Here is a 19240-nt window from a genome sequence, read left to right as displayed (position 1 = left end):
AATACTTTTATTAGGATTTGAAACGATCATCAAAACCTTCTCAAATCCAACCGACTTGGAACTATTGCTTGGGAATAGACTCTACTGAGCCCCGGCGTTTCCTCCTGTTTATCGAGCATGTCTGATGCATATGATCAGCCATACTCCATCTGCAGCAGCCGGTTCGTGATGAACCGTTGGAGGCGCATTAAAGTGTTAAAAAGGTGATATGTTTCACTAAAGAACACTACATTACAATAATCAAAATGAAACTCCTTCACTTTAATACCGTCAACCCCTGCGAACTTGGCCAGGGTAAATATGCAACACGGATTACTTGTTGCATTACTTGTAGATATACCTACGTAATATAATAGTTTAACATTGTGGTGAGAAGTTTAGTGCGTACACGGTGGACATTTTCAAAATCTAACTGGATGTTCGGATAAAGCAACCTCTCTAAAAGTGATTTTTTCACAATTATATTTAATCCACTTCCACATGAATATAAACTTGCAAAACTGCTGTGACAACAGCAGTTGTTCTTTTGTTTAATGCAATATTTTATGGTATGGTGTTTATTATTTAGGATGACAATCAGAGGGAACTTAAAACGTCCTGCCGTATTTCCAACAGAACGGAGAAAACGGTGACACAACAGCTGTTCTGTGATAATCACCACATATTCGATTGTGTCGACTTTCTACCGTGAGATCTGTCGCTTCCACTATTCATGCGAATCAAAAGAAAATCAAAAATTTCGTTTTCAATTCAAACAGACGTAATATTTTCCGACAATCAAGATTCCTAAACTGATCAAGCTTACGGGTATATAATTAAAACTAAACTGTTATTGACTAAAAGAAAACTAACCAAAGATTTGCGTATTTCCCCATTGTTATGCAATAGAGAAGCACTAAAATCAGTAGATCCCAGTTTCTTTTGATAAAAACTTAATTTTAACCTATGACTGTACCTAACATTTCAGAATCATATTGCATGTATCGTACTACAACTCGGAAATCAAAATGTTCACACCAAGAAGTCAGTATAGTGAATACGCGTGTATGTTTTGTAACATAAACCTAGTTGTATGTCAAGAAGTTTTAAGCAACTAGCCATGACACTTAAATGTAATCACAAAACTTACTCTCCGAAGCTTACCGCCTAATCCTCGTTGCTCTCGTTGCCCCTGTCGGGCGAGTGGTCATTGTTCTTGGGCGACGCCGAGCGGGACTTGTCCCGTTTGTCCTGCGGCGAGTGCGACCGGGATCGGGACCGCGAGCGGGACTGCGACCGTGGCGAACGGGAGCGGGAGCGGGACTTGTTGTCCTTGGATTTGGAGCGGCTGTGCGAGCGGCGCTCCGATTTGGATCGCGAGCGGGAGCGGGATTCGTCACGCTTCACCGATCGGGATCGCGACTTGGACTTGGAGTCCCGTTTCCTGCAGGGCGTAACGGGAGTTAGTTTCATAGAACGATTCCGGATTTTGAGAGAGTAGGTATACTTACAGCGAACGCGAGCGAGATTTTTGCGGCGATTTGGATCCATTCTTGGACTTGGAGCGGCTACGAGAGGAACGGCGCGATCGCGAGCGGGAGCGACGGCGCGAACGAGAGCGCGATCGGCTGCTGGATGATCGGGAGCGACCACGACCGTTGCGGCCGTTCCGAGTGCTACGTTCTTCAACCAAGCGGATGCGGCGTCCGTTCAGCTCGGTATCGTCCAGTTTTTCAATGGCCGTGCGCATGTCGGAGCTGGTGGCGAACTCTACCACTCTGGAACAGGTGAAGAAAGAGTATTATATTAGTTGTTGTGCTGGGTTTTGGACAGTTGTGTAGATGCAACTATAGGTATGTTTGTTTCGAACATAATATACGATTAAAGCAAACATAACTAAAGTTTTTAAATCTTCACGCAACAACATCTTAAAAAAGACTGGAATTTGCTGTAGATGTTTCTAGTCAACCTTTTGATGGCGATTTTCAAAACTTACCCTTCATTCTTGCGCTGCTTGTGGGCGTCAGCGTAGGTGACTTCTCCGGCCTGACGCATGTAGTCTTTCAGGTCCTGTGCGCGTATCGCACGTTGTTCGTTCCCGGAGTAGATTATGAAACAGAAATCAAGGAAGACAAACAGAACAAGATTCCATCAGTATAATCCAGTAAGGGCTTGGATTTTGAAAGAATTACAAGCTAGATAACAAGGTCTCTCTTTCTTATCTCTAACTACGCGTGCTCATTTATATCGATCGACCTATTGTACTAGGAAAACCCTGCGCTTTCTTCTGTCTGCTTCTGAAACTACCGGATGTCATAATGAAAAGAATCATTTCTGCGTTGAGTCTCGGTGGTGCTCCCCCATTGGAGGGGATCTACCTTTTCGTCGTGCTGATCATCGCTTCGAATCGAACGACTTCGTTTTACAATCGGATTCAAACGTGCCTTCTGCGCATACGGGAGAGGAACTTCGGGGGATTGGCATAGTTCGTTAGTCTCTCTCTTTCTCCCACATCGTTTTTTGGCATCGGTTACACGATCGCTTCTTGATCGTTTGGAACTCCTCTTCGATCGTCGTAGGATCTCTCTTGTAGTGGTCTCTCTTTCTCGCTCTCGATTGGAATTGCATGGGCATCTCTCGTCAACAACTTGGAAGTGTGGCATTTCGTTTGGCAATCTCTAGATTCTTTATCGAGTTCCTCAACTCAAGGATCGCTCAATTTTCGGGATATCTCATCTGGATTCGTCCATCGTCTGTTTCTCCTCGATTCTTTTCATTATGACATGGAACCTGTCTTCTTGACATATTTCTTTCTCTTACCGACACAGATCAAATAAAAAAGCGATGCAGAAAAGTTAGTTTCTTACACGGTGAATCACTGGTTTCTCTTTTACTAACATGTTTAGACAAAAGAAATGTATCTAAATGAAAGTGAATGAAAATCGACCTTTACCTTTTGGCCAGGACACACACATACTGTGGGACTGTCGCACGTGCGCCGGTCACTCAAGAAAGGAACCTTATGGAAATGTGGCCTCTCGCGCGGTCTGATTGTCAGTCTGTCTCTCTCCCTCTCATTGTGTCTTCTGCGCTCATCATTCGGGCTCAGTGTGTGCTTGGCTTAGGTGGTAGAAGAGTAATCTGTGCTCAACCAATGGCGGACGACCTCAACCGAAGCGTTTGGTCTCAAGAGTGTGGGTGTGCGCTGTTCGGTACACGCCTCGGAACGGAACGGTCGAATCCCAAACAGCGGAAAGGATACACGAACGACGTTTGGCTCCATTTCTTCGTTAGCGGATGTCCCCGGAATCGAACAACCGATGTTACCAAAACCAGAAATGAGCTAAACTAGTGTGTGATTTATAAAAGAAATTAGGTAAAAAGAACGTTGATCGCCAAGCACTCCGGATGACTCAAGGATGCCTGAACTGCGATGAGTGTCCATCGGGCGGTGGTGGGGGGTATCTACGGTGTCCCGGAGGGGTCTCACTCGTGGTCGATCACGCACAAGACATCATCGGAATAAGGCTCGTCGCTACGCGGAAGATGAACTTAACGAGATTGGCCTCGGCACTGGCCTTGACCCTGACTCTGGAATGTCCCTCTCAACGGATCCCTCATCAGTCTCTCTCTCTGTCAATCTCTAGCTTTGTATGGGATGACCTCAACTTGATTCTCTCTCCCTCGCTCTCATGCTTCTTCCGCTGAGACCGTGTGGCGGGCGCATCAGTGTAATGGATAAATCTTTAAATTTAGTTTGAAAATTAATAAAAATGATACAGTTTTTGGCAAGGCTAAAAATCGAGAAAAAGTGTTTGTACTTTTGCGTAGTTTTGCAGCCGAAGAGTATCTTCTTCTGAAATCGAAAACGGGCCATCGGGTTCAACAACGGCACGGAAGGTGCCCTCTATGTGGACGGGTACGAACTAAGGCCACTCCTTGTGTCTGGGGTTGATCGCGATGCGGGTGAAACAGTTCCACCCAGGGGTACGTCACTGTGGTGCTTGCCGGAATGACCTCCGGAACCACGGATGATGATTGGAAGTCCCTCAAAAGCTTAAATCAACTGGCGCCTTCGTTTGCTCGCTTGGTGCCCTGCCAGTATGGCGTTGCAACGGCCATCTTTGACTTTTGGTAAGTCCTTGTCCGATCGTGACTGGCGCCTCAGGGAGTTTGGGAGACTATCAGGACTTCAGAATCCAATTGGACCAGTCTACGGTTATTGCCCATGATCATCTCATCATCATCGCGTGGATGCTTTCTCTCTCTAAACGTGCTCATGGCTCTTCCTGTCAGTGTGTTATTCGTGTTCTTCTCTGCAAACCCCAGATCATGTAAGGAGGGTTGCCTTCAGGAAAAGATAACATAATAATAGATTTACTATTTTGCTGTTCTTTTCGGTGGATTCTGTTGTGTTTATGTGTATTGTAAAAAAGCTTCCGAAACTAAACAGATCAACATATACACAAACGGTTTTTAATTGGGAAAGAGGGGAATTTGTTATGGGTAAGGATAAGAATAGTTAAAGAAATTAAAGATACAACTACGAATTGGAAGAAGCTCAACGGATCGTTGCATGCGAAACGATCGTTGGTCCCAGAACCCTGCAGACAATGTCGATCCTGAACAACAATGCTTTCTTCTGAGGCCAGAGGCAGTTCTCGATGGATTATCCTCCTTAAGTTCCTTATCCAACGCGTTCGGTTTGGTTTCTTTCCTCTAGATATGTAACGTTTTTCTGCAGGTTCGTAACGCTCCAATCCGATTTATGCCACTTGTGATCACCCCTCTTCGATTTGAACCTTCTGTCGACTGATCCATTGTTAGTAAGTCAACGTGCTGTTGTTCTTCTTGATTCATTCGCTTCAATTTATTCGCATCGTTTACATTTGGGTATGTCGATGCAGCGAACAATTTTTGGTTGTAATTCAAGCAATTCAATTCGTTGCTTTTGTTATAGCATACGACAGTACTTTACTCTCTTCCAACTAGACTGCTCCAAGCTCAGTCTACTGATTCTCAATCGGTAACATAATCCGTCCTTAGCGACCCCGGTATGCGTCCAGTTAGATGTCGCTTCTCCCGACAAGTAGGTGTGACTGCCTCAGGTCATCGAAGAAGATAAGCTATCATTTTCGGCAATCGACACTGTCTCAAGCGTTCTGTTTACTTATAGTATAGATGTGAAATTAATATGTAAACATACATTTGCACTGTGCGCGAGGTTTTCAATCTATGCTCTGTATTCTAGACTTTGATGATGAGATTTGTTCAAACAGGGATAAACGATTGATCAAACGAATGTTTGTGGAAATTTCCTATGCAAAGGAAATCGTTTGGTAAATGCTTATTAGGAGAAACCTACTGCACAAACCAGAACTTGCAGATTAATCAGCTTATCTGTATCATTAACGTACTCAGCATTGTTTCTCCCTCATTCTCCGTGACAAACTAGAGAAAGAGCGGGATAAAAGATGAGACTAGTGCCCCATCTTCCATCCTTCTCTTTCTCATATTAGTTTAAAAAAAATAAAATACTGCATACGCTAGAGATCTGTATCCGTTACAGTGAGCAGATAATCTCTTTCTTACTTCTGTGCTTTGCAGTACTTTTCAAAGGGATTAACCAGTGTCCTATTTCATTTCCATCCTTCGTTCATTCTTCCATGAGGTAGTGATTATACAAAAATTCCACATAATTTCCCATTACGCGTTGCAACCATGGTATTCCTCTATACATCCATCAATAGTTGATAAGGCAAATATTTGAAACACAAACTCCGCTCACCTGGTTATCAAATTCTTGTAGTTCAGCTGTATGTTGTTGTTCGTAGATGAAGAGATTATTTCAGGTTTCATAAACAGATCTGCCGATTGATTTTTCTTGTTCTCCATACAACGTAGAATACAGAGCATAAATTGATTTCTTCCGTCATTTTTTGAACCAACAATCCCGATAGAATTGAAGTCTAAGGAACTGATGTTGAGCAATTTAGAACTCTATCCGCAACCAGTGCAATTTTCAAAAAGAAAAACAAATAAAATCACATCGAATGTATGTACACACATTTCGCTTCCGTCTTCCTGCAACGCATTCCGCTTTTTTGATCAGATTAACAACTCGAATAAAATGAACCTCAACCAATCAACTTTGTGTAACAACAATCCAAACGTTAGTGAGCGAATGGTTGTGGAAATCTACAGGAACAAAACGAGTATACAAAGGGTACAAACAACTTTCGGAAGTGGAAAAGTTTATCGAAACTTTCCCATCTCCGAAAGTTGCTCAGCACCTTTTTTAAGTGGTTATCGGTCACGATGTTACATAGCTATACAATTTGTAGAAACAGGTATATCTACAACAACCGGGGGAGGATTTCAAAAACCAAACCTGCAAATGCATCCGAGATTGCTCCGGAAACCGGAACAACCCGGACACACCACACTAAGACAATCTACGGGGATGAGGGGGGACGGGGGGCTTGTCAACCGTAATCCTTCGCCTCTTACATACCTGCCAGCTGACGCGCGACGAAAGGTTCTCCACCGTGAGACGGTACTCGGTCCGGAGCGGGGGTCCATAGCGGGAGCTGTTCCTGGAATTGCTTCTATTTCTGGAGTGAAAAACCGTTTCATGCCCGAACAGGAATAGTGATGAGAATGAAAGGAAGTGGACAAGCATTAGGACGGGCGTTTCTCGATAAATAGTGGAATATTTTACAATTCCACCATAAGAAAAAGCTATGCAAAGTCTTTTCGTCCGTCTTTGGTACTTGTTTTCCTGGTTATGACTCAGATGATGCCAAATTCATGGAAAAGATTCTACTTACTTGTCATAGCGTCCACCACCACCGCCGCGGCGATCGTAGCGATCATACCGGTCGTGATCACGGCGCGATCCGCCTCCGCGAGCTGTTCCACGAGCCGGCTCAACGGTTACTCTGTAAATAATCAACAAAAGAATGCCACAGTTAATGGGGATGTCTTATGCAAATGTGTGTAGGCTGTGACCGATAAATGATGCGAGAGAAGAGCTAGCACCACAAGAATGGTTTCGATTCATCGTTAAGCGTCTTCCCACACATAAATAGAGTCGCACGACGTTCAAGTTCATTGAACCTCAAGCCGGTGGCGACACAATTTCAGGCAATCAAATTTGTGACATTCAGACATTACGACAGAGTTCTGCCACCCGAGCAGGGAATGAGAACAAACCTATAACAAATTGATAACTCATTTTGTTATTATTATTTTTTTTTTGCTAGGTTTCTAGCTGCACTCTGAATCTCTACACTAGACCCGAAGATAGAAAAGAGTACGTAATCTTTCAGAAGCAGTTTGCCAGCCGTACGCGGAAAATGATATCCATTAAGACACTGTTGCTTACTGACTCAGAAAGTTACGGTAGAAGGTTGGAAAGTTTTCAATTGGTCAGTCAGTCAGGATTTGCCTATGTAGTGTTATGGTCACACGGTTTGTGTTTGTCGTCTGGTTCGATTTTGTGGTATGGTTCAACATGTTTTTCTTCTCGTTAAGTCGGTTGTCGTATGTTTGTTTTTTTTTCATCGAATAAATCAAACCCTGTATGTTAAAATATAGTCGATCCTGTGTCAAATTGTTTTCTTGATTTCGCTAATCGTTTTCTACTTCTCTGTGTTCATCTCTTGTGTCCTTAAATTGTCATCGGTCCAAAACCCACAGAAACATGCAACTGAACTTCTGATATTTTTCTGTTGGTGTCAAAATGCCATCTAAGAGATAAACAAAAATACGTCAAGTTGGTCAGTTGATTGCAATAAAATTTTAAAATAATAAAGATTGCTTTGTCAACTATTATGTATTCGTCCTCCTACAAATACTATGAAAAATGTTCAAATTCGTAGATAAACCATGTCATTTTCTTAAGCGTAGCCTAGAAATGTCAACCTAGTCATACACAAGTAACGTTGTTCAGTTAAAAAAAGCAGTCAGTTTTTGTCCAAAATGTCACGTGGAACGCATTGACGTCAACAATGCGTTTAAGTGTTCGCACGTTAGCTTCGAATCTATCAGCACAATTAAGTGCTGCAAATCTCCTTCCCACTATTAATTCTTCGGTCGATTTTAATTGTTTTATTTAAAGAAAATATGACCAACTAACATTCTAAAAATTCGAAAAAGCGACTATGACATTAATGAATTACTGATCAAAATCAACCGAGAAACGTGGGAAATAGAGCCCAAACAACATTTTGAAGTCAGCTGGCTGTAAAAGGTTCCAAAACCTGTCACAAATCCTACAATACTTTTATTAGGATTTGTAACGATCATCAAAACCTTCTTAAATCCAACCGACTTGGAACTATTGCTTGGGAATAGACTCTAATGAGCCCTGGCGGATCCTCCATGTTTATCGAGCATGTCTGATGCATATGATCAGCCATACTCCATCTGCAGCAGCCGGTTCGTGATGAACCGTTGGAGGCGCATTAAAGTGTTAAAAAGGTGATATGTTTCACTAAAGAACACTACATTACAATAATCAAAATGAAACTCCTTCACTTTAATACCGTCAACCCCTGCGAACTTGGCCAGGGGATAACTCATTTTGTTATTGATAACAAAATGAAATCAAAATTAGTTTTCTTTCCGAATTGTTTTTATTTAATATCAAATAGAGATATCATTTTGTTATCATTTCAAAAACTCAATGATAACAAGATTTAATTTCAAAAATCCGAAAAAGGTTTAATATGCTTTATTAATATTAATTATATTCACAAAATATTTGTTGAATATACATACCAGAGTATTTTACTTACATATTGACACAAAATTTATAATTTGCTGATTCTGGGTAATGGTCATGCTATTGATTTAAATTGGCTTGAACTTTAGTAAGTCTTTTTAGGGTGACTGGATATTATCGACAGGTTTGTTCTCTTCGTTATGAGGGGGTATTCATCGGCCAAGTTGCCTGAAACTTGGTTGTACAGCTTGGTTGGGAAACATTTGAGGCCAACTTTGAATTCAACAGGTTTCAAAAAGCCTTCCATGACGAAGAGAACAAAACTACCCAGAATACAAAAGTTCCCAGATATCAGTTATTTCAATCTAAACATATTGCCAAATATTTTTAAATTTTTAAATTCTATATTAAAGGCAAATGAAGTTTGATATGGCCAACCGAAGTAATTCACGGTCATTCTACTGTTGAAGGTCACATATTTTACCTTTATAAAGTATTCTCGCGCGAAAAAGGATTCATTGTAGCTCCGTACCAAAATGATGAATCTCGTTATGTTTGAAGTTTTGAAAATAACACAGATATTTATCATTCATGAAAATGATGAATGCCATTTCACTTATTGTTATGCCAAACGGCCATTTTACCAATCGACTATTATGCCAAATTATGCCATTTGGCTATTATGCCAAATGACTATGCCAAACGTCATTATGCCATACTCGATAGAACTATTGTAGTAAAATATTTTTCCTATCGGATGCCTTATTTTTTCAATGTTATCATTTTCCCCGGGTAACGAGGGAAAAACTGAGAAGCCGAATGCGATTCAATTCGTTGCTCGATGTCATTCAATTTGAGTCCCGATGCCTGTGGCTCTGGGATGTCGTGAACATCTCCCACATTTGTTTTGCTGCAGTGCATATAATCAGAAGGAAAAGCTGAAATATAATTACCTAGCATAGCATAGCATAGCATAGCATAGCCGACCGTACACATCCTGGGGTGGCTGTCGATTGAGAAGTTTAATGCGCCAGAAAAGTTGCCTGTGACTTGACAAACCTTTCATTTAACGAACTCTCGACACCTGGCCAGGTCCTTACGATCAGCGGGGATGGGGAGGAAATGTTGATTAGATATCTACTCAGAATATGTCCAAGAACTTGGCCCACTTCATAGATATCTGGAGTTGGATGTGGATGGGGTTTTATGGGATGCTTTCCTTGGCGAAAAAGCGTAGAACAATTATATTATACATTTAGTTCAATCATTTACCTGGTTACCGCTGGAAGAGTAAAAATTAGTAGAAGATATGATAATTCAACCATTAGATAATTTAATTTAACTAAATACTCTTGAAATTAAGTTGATTAATAATGATAAAATAGTAATAAGATGTGTTATTTTATTGAGGCTGAAGATCATTGTATAAACATTTTTGTTACACCACCAAACATCGTCTCAAGTATTCGCTTCATTGTATTATGGTAAAAGGAACATTCTCACCAAGTGTACTGCCGAACCATGATGGAATTTTACCAATTTCAGCTACTGCTGTTTCACGTCAGTCTGATCACACACTATTCATTGGTTGCAAATATAATGGTGATCTTTCCAACTGTTCTACACTATAACAACATTCGAGTCTGTACGCTTGTTAAGACTCGATTCACGTACAAAAACGAGTGCACTTTTCTTCCTTTCAGCGAGCAATTTAAAAGTTTCGTCCCCAAAAGTCCTTTGTGAATCCTAACCGCGTACTGATGAAACACTTCGTAAAGCTAGGTTTGATTACTTTTGCACCCCGCATCACAATTCGCACTTTGGAAATCAACATTCACTAGAATCACTTGAACAAAACTTTTACATATTCTGGCTGCCGGATGGCGTAGCACCATCAGCCGTTTCATACTTTCACCGGCCAAACTAAAAAAAAAAAAAAAAAAAAAATCTTACGGGATGCAGAAAAACGTGACAGTTGGAACAAAAACGCAGCCACCCGCGCGCGCAGATTGCTGCGATCAGGAAAAGCTGAAATATAATTACCTATACAAAAATGCAAAAATATTAACCCTCGAGTGATCGCGCTGTTGTATTTTGTACAACACGTTGAAAAAATCTCGCAGGTAGTCAACCGCGCGAGTTACGGAAGGTTAAGGACAGTTGTCCTTTGACTCCAAATTTATTTTTCTTTGTCACTTCAATGTCCATCATTAATCTTTTAGTTGACTCATGGTATAGTTATTCTGCATATGTATGGGGATATCATATCAGATTTCCATACAACTTTTCTTTGTTTACACGGAGAGACGAAACTACCCAAAAGTGAGTTCTTTCCACTCAACTTCGGGGTTGCGTGCGTCAAGCCAATTTTGAGTTGATGGAATCGATGTTTTTGTTGGGTTGTTCCCGCTTGCTTTCATGTGAAAAAAATACCTAATTTTAAGTTTTTGGCACCCAACCGAAATTTTGACTAGGTTGTATTCACTCAAATTTGAGTACTGTGCTAGAAACGCAGTGTTGGCTTGATGCACGGAACTGCAAAAGTTGGGCTGTTTCTCTCTTCACTCTCTGACAACAACAGAAAGAGCGCATGAAAAGAAAGATGAAAAAGAACTCAAAATTGAGTTAAGTACCTATTTTTGAGTTTTTCAGTTTCTCCGTGTAGGCTCCAAGTTGGAAATGACTGTTGATGAAATGTTAATGTTACAATCGATAATAGGGGTAGGCGGGGCATAATGAGCAGCTTAAGCATTTTGCCACCAAATCCAGTAAATTAAGCGCAATCAATGTGTAATTTTTACGTATAATGCTCATTTGAATCTTAACTGACAAAAACTAATCGTTGAAATTTTAAATAAAGCTATAAATGTTGCAAAATTAAATGCTTTAAAAAACGTATAAAATCGTGGATTGCGTTTTGGGGGTGGGGCATAATGAGCACCCTAGGTGGGGCAGGATGATCAATCCCTGTTTTGTACACAATCAATTGCTGATTGACAGTTCTTGTCAATGATAAAGCATACCGGCAACAACCAATGATATTTTGAGGGGATTATGGGGTTTAATTTGTAGGGAACTGCGGGGTTCCATGGAATTTACTATTAAGGCATTTTCAAACGGTGAAAATATAAAGATACTGATTTTTTCAAGCTAATAAATTGAAAATTCATGACAAAACCTTACTACATGCATCGTAACGGAGAAAACCAAAAGTGAAATTCGTTTGTTTGAGATGTTAATCATTTTCATCATTTTTGTACCAGTTGCTCATTTTGCCCCACCCTATTATCAACTTTTTAAAGTATATTTTTTTAACAAAATAATTATACCAATATTTTGACAATGATACAAATATATTTCATTGACCCAGGAAATATCAAGAAACTTGATAGACGCCCACTAAATTTTTAATTCGATTCCAAAACCTTATTTTAGGTCAGCTGATTCTTATAACATTTCCCCAGTACATGACCACTTCACGCATTTTGACTATTTTTTCAAAACAAACGGCTTTTTTTTTGACAAATGTTTCGTCATCAATTCATTGAATTTGAGATAATTAAGCTACAATCAAGCAATTTGTTTTGAAAATTTGGAAGTTTGCAGTGAAAATACAGGGTGCTCATTATGCCCCACCTGCTCATTATGCCCCGCCTACCCCTACTACGCCATTAATAGGTGCCATATTCTGATAATATCGTATCAAACAAAACAAATTTTCAATCACGAGATTTTTCTAAATTTAAAATAAAATCTAATTTACATTTTTACTTATTCATGTAAATTAATGCCTAATAAAATATCAAAATGAATACTAAATTTGTTATTAATTTTTAGTTATTACCCTTTAGATTTGACAACTCCCTGAGAACTGCGTATGATATCAAGTCGTAAAATGTAGATAACAAAATGAGATATCAATTTGTTATCAATGAGAACTCATTCTGATTTCAATTAGATATTCCAGTACATTATTTTGTTATCATTTTTGTTATGTTAACACTTAAGTCATACAAAATGAAAACTCACTTTGTTATCAAAATTCGTGATATCTAAATATAACTCAATTTGTTTTCAATTAGTTCTCATTCCCTGCTCGGGCATTCAGACAATAATGGATTGTATGAAAGCACAGCTCCATACTCAGAACAGTATTGGTCGTACACTGATGATACTTTTATGATTTTTTGCATTTCATCAAGTGGAATAACGTAGGTGTTTTTAGGACTTTGCATGGTACATCCCGTTAGCGTAATGCAACGTGCTGGACGATTCAGTTCTGTTGCGATCTTTGACTCCCATCATACCAACTTGCGCTATTTTGAGCCCACCGATTCCTGTTGATACGCCATGTTGAACCAACCAACTTCACACTCAGCATTCGGAGTGCAATCTAGTCTGGATGCAACAAACACCTTCTTGTCGTTTCACGAGCCTAGCAGTAGGATGCCGAAGCAAGGGTGCGACCATTCATTTGCAAAGATTTACATTCATTTGCTATTATCTCAGTTCAGAAGCATGCTATCGAAAAACAATGTATGGATGAATTTAACCTTGTAGTTTTATCTGAAAGTTTGCCAAATAACATTGGGGTCGCAAACGTATACCAAAGTCGTGAGCGAGCTGTGAAGGCAACTCTCCACGCGGTGAATGTAAATTATATTCACGCTGTGGAAAGTTGCCTCCACAGCTCGCTCACGACTTTGGTATGCGTGTGCGACCCCAATGTTATTCGGCAAACTTTCAGATAAAACTACAAGGTTAAATTCATCCATACATTGTTTTTCGATAGCATGCTTCTGAACTGAGATAATAGCAAATGAATGTAAATCTTTGCAAATGAATGGTCGCAACCTTGTGCCGAAGTCATTCTAGCGATTCCGGTGGAGTCTGGCGTTCCGGCAACCAAGACCAGTGCTCCGACGCATTCTACTTCAGTAGCTCCCGTCGGTGGATCTAGACTACTTTGTTGAGTGGGTTCCCAGGCGAAGGAATCTCTCCCAAAACCGACCGTTCGTTGCTCCTTCCACCAACTCTGTAGTAGTGCTGACTGCTGACATTATCTGCACTATAGTCCTGTTAGTCCTCGACGTGAAAGTAACGTGCTTTAACCATCACACCAGATCCGCTTACAGCGATACCATTCACAGTGTTGTCCCATTGCTGTTTAAGTAGTGTGCTAGCCAGATCTCTATTCCAAAAGGGTTCCGGGATTATCTGTTGCTGTAGCGAGCGCTCTTTTCTTCAAGTAAAAGGGAAATAGGGATCATCCCGGCTGTCGTCATACACACACTGCGTGTGACGGAATGGTTCGATACTATCATCTCGACACGCGCACTGCGATCAGCCTGAACACACGGTTCTGCTGGGCATGATTTCTTCCAGTCTTCAATGCAGCCAACCACACTGGGTCTGTGTAGCTGATATTTGCATAGACTGTTTCTTGGCTCTTGTATATTTATACATGATGATTTTCGGTGATAACACACTAAAACTCGATAATACACAACGTTTCGGCCTATTCAACTTCAACTATCATCAGATCTGTATAATTTTATTACGGTTTCATTAGGACATCCACAAACACTATTCACTTTAACAATTTACTATGATACCAACTTTTTATGCATCAATCGATCACCACCAGTGCGTGGTTGCAATACTGACCCTCCTTTTCCTGCTAGGTATGTGTTGCTTCGTGTTGATCGCTTTCGGGGTCGGTCGTTTGTTGTTGGTGTGTGCGTTTGGTTTAGCTCTCAAGTTTTCACAATAGACCATTGTAAGCCGAATCGGTCCCTCCACTTTCGCGCTGCATGTTCACCGTTCGTGCTTCGCCTAGTAGCTTGATGTGGAAGGCCTCTGCTATCGTTCTGCTCACCTTATAGGTTATAAGTTTTCGCTAAAATCTCAGTTTGATTGAAATTGAAGTTGTGTTCTTTGTCGATATGGTGTTGTAATAATCTTCTTTTTTTCTGTTTTTTTTTTTGTGTCTCGGGTCTGACGTCTGCTGGTATGCCAGACTTATGACGTGTATGTTAAAAAGTTTTCACAACTTCTCGCTTAGGCCGGTGATATACGGCGTTGAGACGTACTTTGTCTCCTTCTTCTCCATCTTTTGGTATAGGCTGTTGTAGTGTCGATCTGTTTTGTATTTCTAACTTAATCATTTTATCGCTATATATTTTTCTACTCATAGTGTAAGGGAGTAGAGATCAAAAAAGTGGATAATGAAATGATAGATATGATAGTATTCGCTAGGTAGCGAACCAGTGTGAACATTATTTATAGAAGGTGAAATTAGGCAAGTAGGCCATGTATTGAACGAATACATCGAATACGTGAAACTTCTGCCGTACGACCTGTGCTTTTAAACAGATCGGCTTGATTGGTAGTTCATACCACCTTACCAAGACTGGCAATAGTTTCAAGCATCCGACTGCCTATGTATTGTTCTGTTTTCATCACAAGTTCTATCGATCGGTAGCTTTTTCGGAATTCACACTCCGTTCATAGGGGTATGCCTATGCTAGTTTCCATCTCTGGGGGCGATTAAATATGGCTTCGCAGTTACAGAAGCAATGCACTTTTCTTCACCAACGGATTGTTGCAACAAAAGTTGTGCTGTATCACAGTGGTTAATTACAGGAGAGCGTTGCTTTCGAACCACAGAGTTAAACATTGTCGCCCATCTTTCTCGTAAGCTCTTCGTAAGAGTAGTTACAGGCTTTGGGATTTTCTTTTTATCCAAGAATAATTTTCCTATTGTGGATACGCCAAACATTTTCAGCACATTTACCCATAGCTCCGTAAGGTTCGGATTAGTCCACATGGTGAATATAACTACTGCGCGCGTGTCGTCGTGTGCTTTGACGATGAAAGTTTCATTTTTATAGTGTGATTTTGCATCCTCTGGGGGATATTTTGCTCCCTGCGCAGTTTACTTCTCTGTAAGTTTTCGTTGCTCTTTCTCAGCTTCTTCAGCACTCTGTGGCACTCTTCCAGCCTATAACTGCCGAATCACGAGTCCCTTGCGTCTCCATCAACGCTTCGATGTACTTGCGTGCACGTAATGCTTCTCTTGTCGTTATATTCATGCCGCTCGTTTACCAGCTTTTAGCGGCCTCTATCCTTGGAAGTTTTGGACTTCTGTCCACGCGCTATACTGCAGCTACTGCATTTGTTGATGATCCTGCTATTGCGCATGCTACTTTAGCACCTGATGGATTTATAAAGGCGATGATTTCGCCAATCAAATTCCTCCATTCTTTAGAGTCCCCATTTGCATTGCAATCACCTTCCGTTGTACAGAGTTGCCTTCGTGATCCCTCGGTTATCTACAGGGAGGCCAAGACAAGAATTGTACAAGTTCCTTCATGGGTTCATGTCCAGAGCCAGGCCGGCGTAAGTCTGGAATGGCACTTACCCAGCCTCCTGTCACGCGGCCATGTTTTTGAGGCCAGCATCAAAATCCAGGAACGATTATTGTCTGTGGCTGAATCATATCAATAACAATTATAAATTTTATGTTAACTTTATTTCCGTGACGAAGACGAGCTGACACTATTATGACTTCATTTTTAAATAAATAATTGCGAAATTAAAAATCATGTTTTGCTTAAACTAACGAATTTAAAAGGTGAAAAAAAAGTTGGTTGTGAAAGAAAGTTTCGCCGCTTTTGATTTTTGCTCCTGGAATTATGTTTGTATACAAACTTTGCGCTGTCATGGGGAACCAAGCTACCGAGCCGCCGCTATTGTGTTCAACGAGGCGGCTGGAAGTGGGAACCAGAGATGTTGGCTCGTTATTTTCCTGTGGGGCAGTATTGCGGTGACAGGAGGCTGCACTTACCCCTTCTTTCATCTCATCTCATGCTCTTGTTCATCAAGGCGAATGAGTGAGAAAAAAGACAAAGCTACCTACGCCAGTGCGTGTCATTTTACCCAGGAATCCATGGCCGCGTACAATCTTCCAAAGCTATTCTTGTTTGATTGATGTTTGATCCATAGCTTTAACCAATAGGCTAACTGGAGATCCTTGTTTGGTTGTATCATACGCTGACTTAGGGAAAGGAGTTTTTCTATGAGCACTTCCTCTGTTATTAACTGAGAGCTTTATTTGCTAATGACCATTTTGCATGTGGATATCGTGTGGCAGGCACGAGGTTACTCTATGCTCAGGCAAGTCAAAAAACTTTTCGTTTTGAAAAAGATTCTAAAACAACCCAGATACCCTCTGCATGGTTTTACTGAACAGCCGCGCGTTTAGCAGCTATGAAACCAACATCGTCAATATTGAGACCCAAGTAGGATATAGGGGTTAATACAAGGGGTAAGACAGATACTACGAGAGTAAATTTGTTTTCAAAATGTTGAAAATTTGCCCGATTTCCCGTGTTTCAGAGACGTTTCCGAATGGATTCGAACAGAAAAAAGTTACTCAGAATTGCTCAAAGTTTCTCCGAATAGCACAGTGTCTTGCCCCTAGGGTCAATATGACCCAGACAGGCACGTTGAACGTGCACTACGCCATCGTGGTGCAAACCCAAATATTTTAAGGAGGGTTAAAATGATTTATTTTAAGGTGAATATATAACGAAGCCACGCCTCGAATTTTCAGGAGCACAAATCTGTGGAACCAAAAGACGGATTGCGCTGAAAAGTTGATCGATTGGTGACCCGCAGGTGGTGACCAATCGATCAACTTTTCAGCGCAAACCAACCATCGGTTCTTCAGATTTGTGCTTTTGTAAATTCGAAGTGTGGCTTCGTTATATATTCACCTTAAGTTGGTTTAGTTTGGCTTTTCAACGGAATTAAAACGCATTTCCTTCAGCTCATACTGAATGAAGTTGCTTTGTAATATGAAAAAGTTACCAGCAGTCAAGCACATACAGACGAAAAACTCACGTTTGCGTGCCCATATGGCCTTGCGCGGTAAATGATAAGCAAAAACAAACATTAGCAGTTTACACAAGCCTGCACCTACCCTTCACTCCGCACAACCAGTGCAGCAGGGGGCAAAATTCAGTCAAGTGGAAATGGTAGTTGTTGCAATCGCAAGCTTCACCTACTGTTCCATTAAAGATACATACCGTAGAACCAGACACTCAAGATGCCGTCGACTTGCGGAAACGCGTTATGGTAATTTAGTGTGCGTGCACCGAGAAAGATGCCGTCACGAAGACCATTGTTGATATTCTAATGATGACGTCATGCTCGTTTGGCCACACTTCCCATTCAATCGAAAATCTTTTTAGACTGGATTTTGCTTGGGCTTCCTTGGGAATGACATGACTTAAAGTTAAAAAGTTACATGTTACCATTTCGTAAAATAAATACAATACAATGACGTAACTTCTTGCCTGCCACACGATTTACAAATGCATAATGGTTATTGGCAGAGAGCTCATCGTCAATTGATTGAATACTAAGCTGAGAAGCAAACTCCGCCCAAAAGACAACTCGATTGGTAATTTTGATTCCATAGTGATCAACTTCACCCCCCTGATCAATTTGACTCCGATTTACGGTAAACCAAGTGCATTTCTGCAAGTTCTATTTACCTTTCTCCCAGAATGTCCTTCCCGTTCAACTCATAAACGGCATCGTCAGCGTCACGATAGTCTTCGAATTCCTGCCAAATAAATAAATCAAACGATTAGTCAAATAGTTCCGGGGGATTCCCCTGATCAACACTCAGTAAAAACTCACCACAAATCCGTAACCATTCTTGATCAATATGTCCCGGGTTCGGCCGTAGCCCTTGAAGAACCGCTCAAGGTCCCGTTCCCGGACCCCATGGGGAAGTCCTCCCACGTAAACACGCGAACCGACCATAATATCGCTGTTGCTAAGCTACTGCTGCTTCGGCAACCTTCGAAAAAAGAACATTCAAAATTTGTCACGGTTTTTTTTTTCTACCTTTTCGTTCGGATGGGAAACAAACATGGCGGCGAGCAATGCGGCTCGGTACCGCATTGGCAGGGAAATGAAATCGCGAAAAAACCCTCAAATTCCCCCGATTTCAACTAAACTTCATCGCCCACAGGTGCCACCCGATGCTTACCTCAATTTAATCAGAAAATTCCAACTGCAAACAATCTTCTTCGTCGCTAAAATCCCTTTTTCCGTTTTCGGCACGTAGCACACTGGCTGGCACTCTAAATCCAAAATGGTGAGCTTTTATTTTTGCTAAGAAATGGCACTCGTCGACGAAAAAACACCGCACGTCCAACCTGCACCAGCGCTGAGCAACGAATGAAATGAATGCGGCTTTCGCTTTCGGTTCGGCTCGGAGGCTTCGGATGAACTTGAACCGATCTGAAGGATGAGTGAACCTCCAATCCGTTAATAACAAACCGATTTGCTACCAAAGCCTAGATGCACAGTGGGACAACAAAGGGTTTAAATTAGCTGCTTTGACGGTTTTGAGATAATTCAATATTCTGAATCTGCTGCTGAAACTGAGTCGAAATCCAAATTTTCATAAATTTTGGTGCCCGGGAACCTATTTAAAAATCAATTTGAAGTTTG

At 41.0% G+C, this 19240-nt stretch overlaps 1 protein-coding gene across 4 annotated transcripts; it reads right to left on the bottom strand.

The window, feature by feature from the left end:
- Positions 1-445: 445 nt before the first annotated feature.
- On the bottom strand, positions 446-18973 carry LOC109423622 (serine-arginine protein 55). 4 transcript variants are annotated; one of them, XM_029867456.2, is made up of 8 exons: positions 18774-18972; positions 18419-18581; positions 18271-18341; positions 6810-6920; positions 6494-6593; positions 1976-2049; positions 1491-1757; positions 446-1423 (listed from the first exon to the last, which is right to left on the bottom strand). In XM_029867456.2, the coding sequence occupies exons 2-8, from the start codon at positions 18542-18544 to the stop codon at positions 1147-1149; spliced, it is 1026 nt and encodes a 341-aa protein (XP_029723316.1). In that variant the 5' UTR covers positions 18545-18581; positions 18774-18972; the 3' UTR covers positions 446-1146. The 4 variants fall into 4 exon arrangements, with proteins under 4 accessions (XP_029723316.1, XP_029723317.1, XP_062703178.1 ...); XM_029867457.2 differs by having other exon boundaries at positions 6494-6587; positions 18774-18971; XM_062847194.1 differs by lacking the exons at positions 446-1423; positions 1491-1757; positions 1976-2049 and adding an exon at positions 3825-4327 and having other exon boundaries at positions 18774-18973.
- Between the last annotated feature and the right edge of the window lie 267 nt (positions 18974-19240).

Source organism: Aedes albopictus, chromosome 1 (genome assembly GCF_035046485.1).
Source record: "Aedes albopictus strain Foshan chromosome 1, AalbF5, whole genome shotgun sequence".
Lineage (NCBI taxonomy): Eukaryota > Metazoa > Arthropoda > Insecta > Diptera > Culicidae > Aedes > Aedes albopictus.
The sequence above is the reverse complement of the archived record's forward strand: the minus strand, read 5'-3'. Positions and strand labels throughout refer to the sequence as shown.